General features: G+C 41.8%; 1 gene segment (V, D, J or C); it reads right to left on the bottom strand.

Annotated features, from left to right (window-relative positions):
• Window positions 1-6,110: 6,110 nt before the first annotated feature.
• LOC137308038 (T cell receptor delta constant-like) lies at window positions 6,111-13,866 on the bottom strand. The segment is given in 6 exon segments: window positions 6,111-7,074; window positions 9,905-10,015; window positions 10,222-10,293; window positions 10,946-11,266; window positions 12,852-12,932; window positions 13,860-13,866. Coding segments are annotated over 5 exon segments (591 nt in total).
• Between the last annotated feature and the right edge of the window lie 523 nt (window positions 13,867-14,389).

Below are 14,389 nucleotides of genomic sequence, written 5' to 3'. Positions count from 1 at the left end.
TAGTTACTGATCAGTTAGTTCCCAACGGGAACAAAGCTCCGACTGCTGTTCTCTACGTCCTCCCCCACCCCACCCCACCACCACCCCATATATTGGATACGAAAAACAAACTGTCAATAAAAGTAACTAATTGTGGGTTTTTTTTCATTTCTATAAAATAACTTTGTGTCAATAAAGGCAGATTGAGAGTTTCAGATTATTAATATATCTGCTTGCTTCTTAGAAGAGTTAGGATTCAAATGCATTTTGGGTTGAACGGGGCCGAGCTTATCAAACGGATGCTCAACTTTTAAAAATCACTGGTTAGGCCTCAGATTATGTATTGCGTCCAATACTGGGCACGACACTGTAGGAAGGATGTCAAGGTCTTGGGGATGGAACAGAGAAGATTTATAAAAATGGTACCAGGGATGAGGGACTTCAGTTATGTGGACAGGCTGGAGAAGCTGGGGTTGTTGTACTTCGATCAATGAAGGTTAAGGGGAGAATTGATCGAGGTGTTGAAAATTATGAGAGGTAATGATAAAGTAAATAAGGAGAAATATCCTAGTGGCAGGAGGGTCAGTAACGAGAGGATATAGATTTAAGGTAATTGCCAAAAAAGTCCATGGGGGAGAGGAGCAGATTCTTTTTTAATGCAGCGAGTTATTATGATCTGGAATACATTGGCTGAAAGGGTGGTGGAATCAGATTCAATATTGGCCTTGAAAAGGGAATTGGATGTGTACTTCAAAAGGAGAAATTTGCAGGTCGATGTGGTTAGAGCAGGGTATTGGGATTAATTGGATTGCTCTTTCAAAAGCCGGCAGAAGACGATAGGCTGAATGGCCTCCTTCTGTGATTTATGATTCGAAGAAGTGAGGTGTTGATATTTTATGCTTGGCACGTCATTCTACGCCATGACTGCCAATCAATGATATTGCAGATGGGGCACTGTTGCACTAAGCTATTTGCAGCAGTTGAGCTCACTGCACACTCTGTTTTAGATTAACTCTCTATGTACTGGACCATCACATCCGATTTCAAGTCAGACTCTCCTGCTGATAAATGAACATGGAGTTGGATTGTTTCAATTGTTCTCGAAGAAATAGCACAATACTAAATTTTGCATTTTTTCTTCCTTCTTTCTGATTTTCTTTCTCTTTCTTTCTCTCGCTCTCTTTTTCTTACATTATTTCTTGCTTGCTTTCTTTTTGTCTTTTTTTCTTTCCTACTTTCATCATGTTTTTGTTTCTATTTTTATTTTTTCTTTCATTTTATTTCAAATTTAACGTTCAAATGTTGTTGTTTTCTGGATGTCTTGGTGTCCAGAAATAAAACCAAGTCACCGTAATATTAAAGTAAATACTTGCATTTTAGAACAGAAAGATTGAAGCAGGAGCTATTTTTATTAGAATAAAGAAGATCAAGAGCTAAAATGATAGAGCTTTTCAAATTAATTAGAGGCTTCAATAGGCAATGGTTAATATTTAAAGAACGTGTGCAGGAATTACAACAATTATTCATTCCTGTCTGGCACAAAAATAAAACAGGAAAGGTGGCTCAACCGTGGCTTACAAAATAAATTAGGGATAGTATTAGATCCAGAGAGGAGACATATAAGATTGCCAGAAAAAGCGGCAGGCCTGAGGATTGTAAGCAGTTCAGAATTTAGCAAAGGAGGACAAAGAGATTGATTAAGAGGGGAAAAATAGAGTATGAGAGTAAACTAGCAGGGAACATAAAAACTGACCGTAAAAGCTTCTATAAATATGTCAAGAGAAAAAGATTAGTGAAGACAAATGTAGGTCCCTTCCAGCCAGAAATGGGGGAAATTATAATGGGGAACAAAGAAATGGCGAATGGTATGTTGGCCTTCATTGCAAGACGATGTGAGTACAGGAGCAGGGATGTCTTACTGCAGTTATACAGAGCCTTGGTGCGACCACATCTGGAGTATTGTGTGCAGTTTTGGTCTCCTTATCTGAGGAAGGATATCCGTGCCATGGAGGGAGTGCAGGTAAGGTTTACCAGACTGATTCATGGGATTGCAGGACTGACGTATGAGGAGAGATTGGGTCGACTAGGCCTACATTTACGAGAGTTTAGAAGAATGAGAGTTGATCTAATCGAAAAATATGAAATTCTGACAGGAATAGACAGACTAGATGCAGGGAGGATGTTCCCGATGGATGGGGAGTCCAGAACCAGGGGTCACAGTCTCAGGATACGGGGTTTGCCATTTAGAACCGAGATGAGGTAAAATCTCTTCACTCAGAGGGTGGTGAACCTGTGGAATTCTCTACCACAGAAGGCAATGGAGGCCAAGTCATTAGATGTCTTCAAGAAGGAGATCGATATATTTCTTAATGCTAAAGGGATCAAGGGATATGGGGAAAAAGCGGGAACATGATACTGAGTCAGACGATCAGCCATGATCATTTTGAAAGGTGGAGCAGGCCGGAGCGGCCGAATGGCGTACTCTTGCTCCTATTTTCTATGCTTCTATTTCTATGTTAATGAGTTAAATAGGGGCAAAATATATTAGCAATGGCTAGTCGAAAACTAAATTTAATATCACCACAAAAACATTAAGGAGTAACTTCTTGACCCAGATAGTGGTGAGAATATGGATCTCACTACCAGGTGGACTGGTTGAGGCGCAGAGCATAGGTGCCTTAAATGTTTAGCTCGACAAGTACATGAGGGAGAAAGGATTAGAAGGATATGTTGATAGGTTTAGATTAAGTAGGGTGGGAGGAGGCTCTTATGGAGCATATACACCGATATGGACCTGTTAGGCTGATTGGCCAGTTCCTGTGCTGTAAATTCTTGGTACAAAAAGAATGCAGGAAGAGAGTAAGGCAGGATAGTCAGAATATTCTGGCAGAAACAGTGATGGAAATAGTGATGGACGTAATGGTTTTCAAAGGAAAACCGAAAAAAAATTTCAAGCTGATAAAAGTGGCCTGAGGAAAGTACAGGATGAATGAGACATGGAGGATAACGCTTTTAAAATTCATAGATGCATTTCAAGGGAAGCTAGAGAAGTACATGAGGGAGAAAGGAATAGGAGGTTATATGGATAGGGTGAGATTAATAGGGTGGTAGGAGGCTCGTGTGGAGCATAAAGACCGGCATAGACCAATTGGACCGAATGGTATGTTTCTGCGCTGTAAATTTTATGTAAAATAAACAAGAGACCGGGCCGAATGACCATATTATGTATTGTAAATTGCGACGATTTTATGAAAAATTAAGGGATTGTAAATCGGAGAACTACTATTTCTGAAAAGACCATAACCTAAATGAAATTATGATAGTAGAAATTAACAGGAGGCATTAAATATCAAAGTATGTCTGATTCATATCTTTGATATTATTGCCATGTCGATCTGCTTTCACTTGCAACAAGCCAAAATGTTTCCATACAGTCGCCCTTGGGTCAGAAGGTCGTGGGTTCAAGTCCCACTCTGGAGACTTGAGCACCAATCGAAGTTGACAATCGAGTTCCAGCACTGAGCGAAGTGCCCCACTGTCGGAGGCGCCGTCTTTCGTATCAGACGTTAAACGGAGGCCTCCTCTGTCCTCTCGGGTAGACGTAAAAGGTCCCATGGCAGTATTTCGAATAAGTGTTCTCCCCGATGTCTTGGCCAATATTTGTCCCTCAAAAAAACACCATCAAAACAGATTATCTGGTCATTATCGCGCCTTTAGTGGGATCTTGCTGTGTGCAAATTGGCTGCCGGTTTCCGACATTACAGCAATGTCTACACTTCAAGTAGTTCTCCCTTGGCTGTAAAGCGCTTTGGGACGTTCTGGGGTCGTGAAAGTCGAAATGTAAATGCTAGTTCTTTCTTACTTTTATTCCTTCATTCTTACTTTTAACAGCTACGGCGCGCACGTCAGGTCACAGGGAAAATTACTGAAACCTACTTTCGGAGTACATGAAAAACCGTGTCTATTGTTCGGATGCCCACTCAGGATGTACATTAATCAGAGGGTTGTGATCGGAGTAATCAACGCAAGTGGAAAAATATGCATGTCATCATAGTCTTTGAGCAGGCGCATTTCCCATTAGCGTCCATTCACCCACGAGTGTTCAGATTGAAGTCGAAGGCCCAAAGCGCTTTCTAAGTTTCATTCCCTTTTGAAAAGGAGGTGAAGAGAAGACCCGCTAGGTGAACAATTGGTGATAAAGTGAGAAAAAGTTTGGGCCTGAAAAGCTCGTCGGCTGTCAAAGGAAGGGACGAGTGTGGAGCGGACTTGCACATCTGAAAGCTCTGGGAAAGAATGAGATAGTATACCGTGGCCTTATAAACCGTGGACTATAGAAACGTAGAATATTTCAGCAGAGGAGCAGGCTATTGGGTACATGAACTCTGTCCCGGTGTTGTTTCTACACGTCTCTTGGCCGATCCGATGCTTGAGGGCGAATGCAACAGGTGAAAATCGACCCTGGTAAATTTCTGCCCCTCAGTGCTTTGCTCACTGCATTCTGGGCTAGCTTTTAGCCTTGACCCTCTGGGCTTCAAGCATCGCCCGGACGGGGCACAGCAGAGGAGAACCGCCGGATTGATTGGAACGCCTCCTTCAGAACCCGCCGGATTTCTGGTCCGCTAATTTCAATGGAGGGATAATCTTCCTGATCTGGCTGTAATTACTGCCCATCCCTAGTTCCCCGAGGACATTCAGAGCAAACCACATACTGTGAGATTGCAGTCACATGTAGTTCATAAAAAATGGGGCAGGGAACCCCTATCGACCGACGGGATGGTCCGCACCGCTGGGGCCCAACTGCCTTTCTTCCTCCACAATCCAGGGCCACGGGAGCCTTCACCTTCTTGCCAGATTTCCCTGCTTCCCTCCACCTCTGCTTATTTTACTCTAAACACTGTCACCGCCTCTGGAACTAACTTTTGTTTCTTTACTTGTCCCATTACCTTTTGCCTTGCACCATCATCCCCTTTGTCATTTAATCATCTTCTGCCGCTCCATCCAGCACAGAGCTTCCCTGTTGTACTTTCACTGCATCCCCAACCCTTTTATCCCTCTGGCTCTGTACTTGCCTGAAAACTGTTCTTCTCTATCATGTTCCAGTTCTCATGAAAGGACATCGATTTGAAACGTTAGCTCTGATTCTCTCGACAGATCGTGCCTGACCCGTTCAGTGTTTCCAGCATTTTCTGCTTTTATTTCAGATTTTCAGCATCCGCAATGTTTTGTTTATGCATTGGGCCAGGTCGCTCCCCTGAAAGACATTAGTGGCCCATTTCGGTTATTGCCACAATCCCGCTGTTTTCATTGGAATTTTATCTGGTAATAGCTTGCAAATTAACAGATGTTTTAAAAATTCAATTTCACAAATTGCCAATGGTGGGATTTGTGCTCATCACGTCTGTATGGATTTGAGGAGGAAGGGAAGACGTTGGGGGCTTGAGAAGGAACAGCTCCTAAATATCCTTTGTGGAAGCAAAGGGACATGAACAATTAAAACGTTAAGTTAAGTGATATCTTGTGTAAAGTAAATAAACAGATTGATCCAAGTATACTGCACGGCTGCATTCAGACTTTACATTTTAATACAGTCACAGGAGTGTTTTTGATGGACATTTGTTGCATCCGAGATAACAGATAAAATTTATGCTTTAAAAAACTGCCCCAAACAGTGTTGCTCAGAAAGTCAATTGTTAATGTTGCTATTATTTTATATTCTTGCTTATTGCAACATCCGCCCTCCCCTCCCCCGCCTAACTGCCACCTCGCTGCTTCAGATTCCAGCCTCAGTCAATTAAACCGCAGTTGGCCCGTATGTTTAAACTGACAGATTACGCGACCGTGTTCGCTGAAACCGCACCATCAACCCATTTCCTGCTGCCCTTGGTTGCCTTGTCAACGGGGCTCCGGCTCCCCCAGTCAAGAGGCAATTCGTGAATCGTTATTTCTTAACAGCTGTGGTCGAAACACGGAGCCTAACGTCAATTAACCCTCCTGCTGCCGCTTGATGTTTAAAAAATGGAAATAAATAAGCCTGGTGACTGATGCCGAGGCGCAGGCTTTTGTGTTGTACAATAACTTTAGATTAGAGACCCCAAAAGTTCCATTTGAAATTCAAAGAGAAAGGCAACTCATTTTATATGTTGACCAAAACTAAATGCTTTATTCACATTGCGTTACAATTTGAAAAATAGGTTTGAAACCGCGCATCATTACATTTACCAAATATATAGATGATTAATGGCAGTACATCCAAACATTCACGGAGAAAACGATTACAGTAGAACAAAACAGTATCCACTCGCTGACAATCGAGAACAGAGGGTAATTTCTTTTCCGTTTGTCACGCTCCTAATGCGAGGCCAACAGAGAAAATCTCTCCCCCAAAATGGTAAAGATAGAGTGACATTAAAACCAGAACGAGAGAATAGCTACGGGATATTTTAAATCTAGCCTTCCTGGTAACAGTTCAGACACAACTCTTGAGTTGAATGCTTTGCTTCCAATGCAGACAGATGTCTGTCAAAGAAATCCATCTGGCGCATTTAAATTATAAGAAATAAAGAAACTAAAATAACTTTCAGAGAAAAGCAAACATTTGCAGGAGTTTGGGGAAAGAGCAGGGTGAGTGGGACCAACTGGAAAGCTCTTTTAAAGAGACGGCACAGGCACGATGGGCCCAATGTCCCCAGTCTGTGCTGTAAGATGCCATGATTCGAAGAAAAACATGTAAAATTATATCTTTATTTTAATCTAAAATGCTATTTTGAAGCTGTTCTTATGACTAATTCAAGCATAAAACATAATTGTGTGCTCTACATATTTAAATCTATGATTTTCATGCATGTAATCAATTTGTTTACCTCGTACATGCAATGAGACTTCCACAAAACTATGAGTATAAAATCAATATGTCACAGCAATTGGACAAAAGTTTACTAAAGTAGAAAGTTTAACAGTGGCAGCAGCAGAGAATTAGTCATTTAACACATGCTATATTGAATTAAAGTAAGGTGAGTCAGCTGAACTCGATGTCTCGGGCTCTGAATTCCCAGTGGGTTGTGTTCACGCTGGAATCCATTTCATCGGAGAGAATTCCTGTTTGATTGAAAAAACCAGTAGTAATGAGTGGAGTACAAGAAGTGACATCGAACAGTGTACGAGTAAATCACAAGTTTAATCTTTATTCAACTTTAAGATGATGAATGCATTTCTGCTCCCAACTCTCCACCTTGAAAAATTGTGCTGTGCAAATTCTGAATCACTGAACGCATCCATACGGCTTGCCTATGTTCTTCTATCTATATTACTTGGCATTACATAGAATGTACAGCATAAATACAGGCCATTCGGCCCAACGAGTCAATGCCAGTGATTATGATCCACATTAACACCCTCCAACCCCTCTTCATCTCACCCTATCAACATATCCTTCTATTCCTTACTCCCTTATGTACTTATCTAGCTTCCCCTTAAATACATCTATGCTATTTGCCTAAACTATTTCATGTGATAGCGAGAGCCACATCTAACCACTCTTTGAGTAAAGACGTTTCTATTGAATTCCCTATTGGATTTATTGGTGACAATCTTTAATTTATGGCCCCTAGATTTGTTTTAAATCAAGAGTGGAAACATCTTCTCTACATCTAGCCTATCAACCACTTTCATAATCCTAAAGACCTCGATCAGGTCACTCCTCAGACTTCTGTTTCCGAGTGAAAAGAGCCTCAGCCTGTTCAGCCTTTCCTGATGGATATACGGTTACCATTGTAAGTTGTTAGGTCAACATTTCCTGTTCAATTTTTTTAGCTCAATTGTAACAATGCAGTTTTTAAAAAAAAATCTCGGGATATGGGCGTCGCTGGCAAGGACGGCATTCATTGTCCTCCTTAGTTGCCCTTGAGAAGGTGGTAATGGGCCTTCTTATTGAACCGCTGCAGTCCACGCGGTGCAGGTGCTCCCATAATGGTCTCGCTACCTAACAGCGACAATGAAGGTATAGAGTTGCAGTCTCTTTCAATTCATTTCATGTTATAGTATTTAAATATAGATGGCACCGGAATTCCGTACCAGGGGCTTGTGGGCCAGTACCGAACATAGGAACAATAGGAACAGGAGGAGGCCATTCAGCCCCTCGAGTCTGCATTCAATGAGATGGTTGATCTGTGCCTCAACGCCATTTTCCCACATCAGCTCCATATCCCTTGATACCCTTCTGTGAAAAAATCTATCTGTCTCAGTCGTGAAAGCTCAATTGTTCTCCAGCATCCATAACCTTTTGGGAGAGGAAATTTTAGATTTCTACCACCCTTTTTGTGAAAAAAATGCTTGCTGATTTCCCTTTTAAATGTCCCAGCTCTAATTGTCAGATTATGTCGCCTCGTTATTGATTCCCCCACAAGAGGAAATAGTTTCTCTGTATCTACCCTATCGCCTGCTTTTAACATTTTAAACAGCTCCATCAGATCACCCCTTAATCTTCTATACTCAAGGGAACAGAAGCCATGTTTATGCAACCCAACCTCAGAAACGGGTAAATATTAGAAATTAACAGAGTGAAGGTAGTAAATGTTTTTTTTTCAGGTTCGCAAAATGTGGCTGGTGGGATGTGAGTAGATTTGGTGTTTGTACCTCTCTTGTTATTCGTAGACATGCGTGATTTGTACATAGCCGTGAAGGAGATATCAATTTTGCTAAACCTATAATTTCAGGGATGGGGACATGGTGGAAAAAATGGGGCAGATTGCAGGAGGACATGCGTCGTTCAGAAGAGCGGGGAGATATATGGCAAAGGGAGCTCATCGTGGACCTGTGTGAGCTCGAACATGTTTGGGGGAAAAGAATCGAGAATGGAAATATAAGCCGAATTGTGATCAAGCAGAGAAACCGTGAGATCCAGGGGCCAGAGATAGACAGATATTTTAAAGTCGAGTCAAAGACATTAATTTTGCTGCAACAGCAACAATAGCAACTTACATTCATGCAGCGCCTTTAACGAAGTAAAACGTCCCAAGGCCGTTCACAGCAGCGTTTACGAACAAAATTAGACACATATGGAGATATAAGGTCAGGTGACCACAAGCTTGGTCAAAGTGGCAGGTTTTGAGGACGATCTTCATGGAGTGGAGATGTGGAGAGGCGGTGAGCTTTATGGAGGTTTTAGACAGCTGAAGGCACGGCCGCCAGTGGTGAGGCGAAGGGAGTGGTGGATGCACAAGATGCCGGAACTGGAGGAATACAGAGTTCTCGGAGGCTTGTAGGGCTGGAGGAGGATTTGGAGATAAGGAGGGGCGAGGTCATGGAGAGATTTGAGCACAAGGTTATGCTATACCAGAGGGCTCATCATACCAAGTGGCTGATGATGCACTTGTACAAATCGTGAGTTGGTTCACAACTCGAGTACTGTGTGCACCTGTGGGTATCTTGTTTTAAAATGGATATTCAAGCAATGAAGAGGTGCAACAGAAAATAAACAGATTGATAAATGCATGAGCAGATTTATTGATTTGGGGCTTGGCAATATTAAGGCTTTATTCAATGGGGCACAGAAATACATTAGAAATGTTCCAAATCTGGACAAGTTTCTGAAGACAAAGGGGTTAAAATTCAACTTCGATGGGTTGTAAAATGGGCAGTGGATGGATCGAGTGATAATTCTAATATAAGGCAAAGGAAAATCGGACAGGGTGTATCAGAGGAGGCCGATACTCGACAGGTTGTTTTGCGCCCACGCCGAAGTTGGATTTTACTCCCAAATAGTACAAGACTATTTTCAGTGTCTGGTGTAAGAGTGGCGTTGCGAATCGGCCACCGGTTATAGGAATGGGAACGGAGAGATTGATTTTAATGATTGCCAAGTTCATTGCTAACAATATTGTTAAAAACAAATTATATTCTGCATGTCCATTGGGGTAATCAGTCTCACCTTAAAATAACCACACTCTGGCCGTCAGCAGGACATTGAAAGCAACGCACTTCAAAAAGAGAACTCTCAATCCCAACACGGTCAAAGACAGAAAATTCACCCTCGGTCGATCTGTGTTAATTATAAAATTAAGGAGTTGATTTAGTGAAACAAACCTACTGTATTTCACTAAAATAAATGTATCAGTACCACAAAATTGGAATGTATTGCTCTATTTAGCTGGCTGGTTATTATACATCTATCTATGTATCTATCCATCTCTTTTTTTTTCTGACTGTCTGTCTTTTATCTAAACATATTTAACATGAGGCACTGACCTGTTTCCGTGTCCTTTATTCCTGCTCTGGAATTGTTTGAACGTTTTCCACAATCAGGCTTTCTGCCGGGGCCTGCAAACAAACATGTAAAGGATTTATTGAGTAAGTTACTTTGTTGTTGCTTTGTCGTTATTATTATCACTGTTATTATTATCGTTACTGGTAGTAATAATGGAGGAAGTAATAACAAAGTAGCAGTATTGATTCTTCATCCTATTATTGATCACAGTCGGCCTTCGATTATTGTGTCAGCCGTGGCTCAATGGTAGCACTCTGGCTTTTGTATCAGAAGTTTGTTGGTTCTAATCCCACGCGAGGGACTTGAGACCATAATCTAGGCCGACACTACCAGTGGAAGTATTGTGGGAGCGCAGCACTGTACGAGGTGCCGTCTTTCGGTTGAGACGTTTAACGGAAGCCTCGTCTGTCCTCTCCAGTGGATGCAGAAGATCCCACGGGACTATTTCGAAGAAGAGCAGGGAAGTTCTCCTCGGTGTCCCGGTCAATATTTATCCCTCAAACAGATTAACTGGTCATTTATCACATTGCTTTGTTTGTTGGATCTCCCTGTGCACATATTGGCTGCCGCGTTCCCCTACATTACAACTGTGTTTACACGTCAAACAATACTTAATTGAAAGTAAAGCGCTTTGGGAATTCCTGAGACCGTCGAAGGCACTTTATAAATGCAAGTTCTTTATTTATGAAACATTTTATTACTCACCGGCTGCAGAATCCTGGCTGTCGCGTTTTGCATAGAAAGATTGAGCCCTATGTCTTGCCTCACACGTGACATTTACTGATTGTTTGGATGAATTGAAAGAGAGGAACCCTGAGCTCCTGTAATACCCGTTGTTCAATAAGTGACTGGATCTCGTGACATTGGTCTTTGGGACAGTGATCGTATCCATGAAGAGCCCAATCTCCTTGGGGGAGAATTCCGACACCAGACATACCGCCACCGTATCGGCACTGTCCCCGTCCCCATTTTGTATCACGGGCGGGTAAAAGACCGACACGGTTGGCTCTTTCGGAGTTTTGTCCTCTGAAAATTAAAGAATAGAACGGGAAAACTGTTCAGAATTCATCAATGTGAGCACAGTGGTAGATCTATAAATGACTAATAATGACATTCGATAATAAAATAATAGTCCACACATATTTTTTTAAAAAGCATCCGCTCGAGCCTGTTCTGCTATTCAATAAGATCATGGCTTATTTATGTCTTAACTCAATTTACCCGCCTTGGTACCGGAACCCTTAACAACCTTGCCTAATAAAATCTTTCAATCCCAGTTTTGAAATTTTCTATTGACCCCCAGCCTCAACATAGTTCCAGATTTCCACTTCCCTTTGTGTGAAGAAGTGCTTCCTGACATCACCACTGAACGGCCTAGTTCCAATTTTAAGATTATGCCCCTTTGTTCTGGACTCCCCCACCAGAGGAATTAGTATTTCTCTATCTACCCTGTCAAATCCTTTCATCATTTAAAAACCCTCAACCATTCCCTGTTCAAAAACATCCAATTTTCCAATAACTCTGTTCACAGAAATTTCTCTCATCTCCCTCCCCTTAGTGGATATTTTAAATTAATGACGCCTCGTAAAAATGTTAGTTGCTCAAATCCTTAGATAATGAGGCAAACGTATCTGAACCCATTGACTCCAGTTCCCTCCATAAAAATGTTATTTCCTGTTTTTTTCCATCAAATGTAGATTACTGGTTCAATTCCATGAAACAACACAATTCACGGGATCAGATAATTGGGGTTTTACGGATTAGCTGTGCTTGTGTGAGGTTGGCTTTTGCGAGAGAAATCCAACCCATAATATCTAAACGTACATTGATCGCAAAATAGCGCACAATGACCTGTGAATCTAGATTACTTTTTTTTTGCAATTCATGATTATGAGACAGGGGCTATTTGAAAGCACTCAAGTCTACACTGAACAAGGTTCAATTTCCAAACGTAAGAACATCTGTATATCCACCGCCGTACACGGTGTTAAATTTTTAAAAATGGCCAATCTATGCACATCTGCAAATTTCTTCATGTCCTGCACTAAATAAATGGGAACACAACACAACGTCTCAAATATTCAATGTGTTTGCAATGATTTAAGGCCCCCTATATTAATCCTGGAGTAATGATTCAACAAGCAACATCTGGAATGATTCGGCAGACACTGAAGCCACCGCTGGTTTCCTTTCCCTCGCGGATATGCGGATAGAGTAAAAGTCTCAATTGAATCCTATTTATTATCTTTATGGAAATAATGTATACTCTCGCATAATCGCTGGAAAATTGCGTCTGATTTGAAGGGGAAAGCTTCAGATTATCTGGTCATTATCACATCGCTGTTTGTCAAACCTTGCTGTGAGCAAATTGCCTGCCGGGTTTCTTACATTACAACAGTGAGCACACTTTTAAAGTACTTCATTGGTTATAAAGCGCCTTCAGACGTTCTGAGGTAGCGAAAGGCGCGATTTACATGGAAATCTTTCGTTCTTTGTTTATTTCTTTCTAAAAACCGTTAACCGACTCGTCCGCCCATAATTAGCAGATACCACATGCCATGCGTCTTCTATTGTTACAAAAGGACGAGTAATGTGTTTAAATATTACATACTTGGCTCTACAATCACTTCAGTTCCGTTTCCAAATGTTAGTTCAGCAGCATCCCCTAATCCACACAGTGATAAGTACCCAGCTGTAAAACCCGCACAGCGCCACCAGGTCTAATTCCACCTCATCGCAGCAGAAAGTGGACACGTTGTTGGAAAAGCGAACTGGGTACCGCAAACCCCTGTAAATGGGGAAAATTATCCTCACCGCAATTTAATAATAGATACCTGGTCCCTCTACCAATATTCACCAGAAGGCAAACACGTGTCTACAAGAGGAAGAACGAGACAATATCCTTACATTTTACTTACCCGTTTCTAAAATAATTCTGGTCCCATTTCCAGATATTAGTTTAGTGGTAGTTTGCCAACATCCTGCACATTAACAGCTGAACAGACAGAAACCTGTTCCAAGAGGGCTGTAAACTGTCTGGACTGTAGCTTAATAGAAGCACCAGGGGCTTAGATCGTGGCCCCATCTTGCTGAATTACCTCCTGGATATCTTTCGAAGTGTTGCTTAATTGTCTTTCGCCGTTACACACGCAGGTCAGTGAAAGGTCTCCCTCCAGTGCATACGTGTGTGTTCGTGCTAAGGGCTTAATGTCAGTTGAAGGGATAGACCCTAACTTTGCATCACACACGAAACCGCCGTGAATTGAGATAAAGAAGACACAAATCTACTTACCCCGTTGCACAATCTATCAGTTCCCCAGTTCCCAATATCAGCTTATCACCCAACTAATGCTGTTATGTAAAAATATAACGGTTATGTATAAATATAACTAAAAATAAGGCTCCAATTAGTAAAAGAAGTTGTTGAGAGAGAGACCAAATTGAGGAGTTGATACTTACAGGGATTCAAAATCAGCCTGTTTCCATTCCAAAACGTGAACTTTTCTTGTCGCCTAATGTTACATATCGTTGAATCTTGTAAAAAGATCACTAGGAATCTCCTCCACATCTCCCAGTAACTGATTCGCTTGTTCCTGAAGGATAGAACTAGTAAGCTTACGAGTCATGTCTTTATGCATTGGCGGTCTTGGAGCGTTCCCGCAATGTGATCACAGCAATAAATATCCAGGGGAAATAAAATTGCAAAATGAACAGAATGTAAAACGGTAAGGGTCCGGGGGTAAACGTTGCTGGATTGGAACCAAACCTTCCTGGGAGTGTTGAGAATGTTGTTGAACCGTTCTGTGTGGGTGGGAGGTTATTGTACGACCACTTAAGCAGACTCAAACTACTGTGTGTATCGGTGCGCGGACTCAGTGCACAGAGATACACAGCGGAGTCACTCAGTTGTAATTTGGAGATAATTAACCGGCTGGTTTTCTCGGTAGGATCGATAGAAGCAGAAATTCGGCCCCCGGCAGCGTTTTCATTATTCCCTTCTCCTGAAGTGTGTCTCTGTAGGAGGTATTTCGGAGCCTGCCATAGGCACCGACGGTACCATTGCACTGTGTACTGACAGAGCCCTGAATATTCGCAACTTATAGTAACGGTGTCACCGGCAGTAGAGGTTTGTCGAGGCAATCTCTGGGA

The sequence above is a fragment of the Heptranchias perlo genome, unplaced genomic scaffold (assembly GCF_035084215.1).
Source record: "Heptranchias perlo isolate sHepPer1 unplaced genomic scaffold, sHepPer1.hap1 HAP1_SCAFFOLD_118, whole genome shotgun sequence".
Classification (NCBI taxonomy): Eukaryota; Metazoa; Chordata; class Chondrichthyes; order Hexanchiformes; family Hexanchidae; genus Heptranchias; species Heptranchias perlo.
This window is presented reverse-complemented; position numbering and strand designations above follow the sequence as displayed.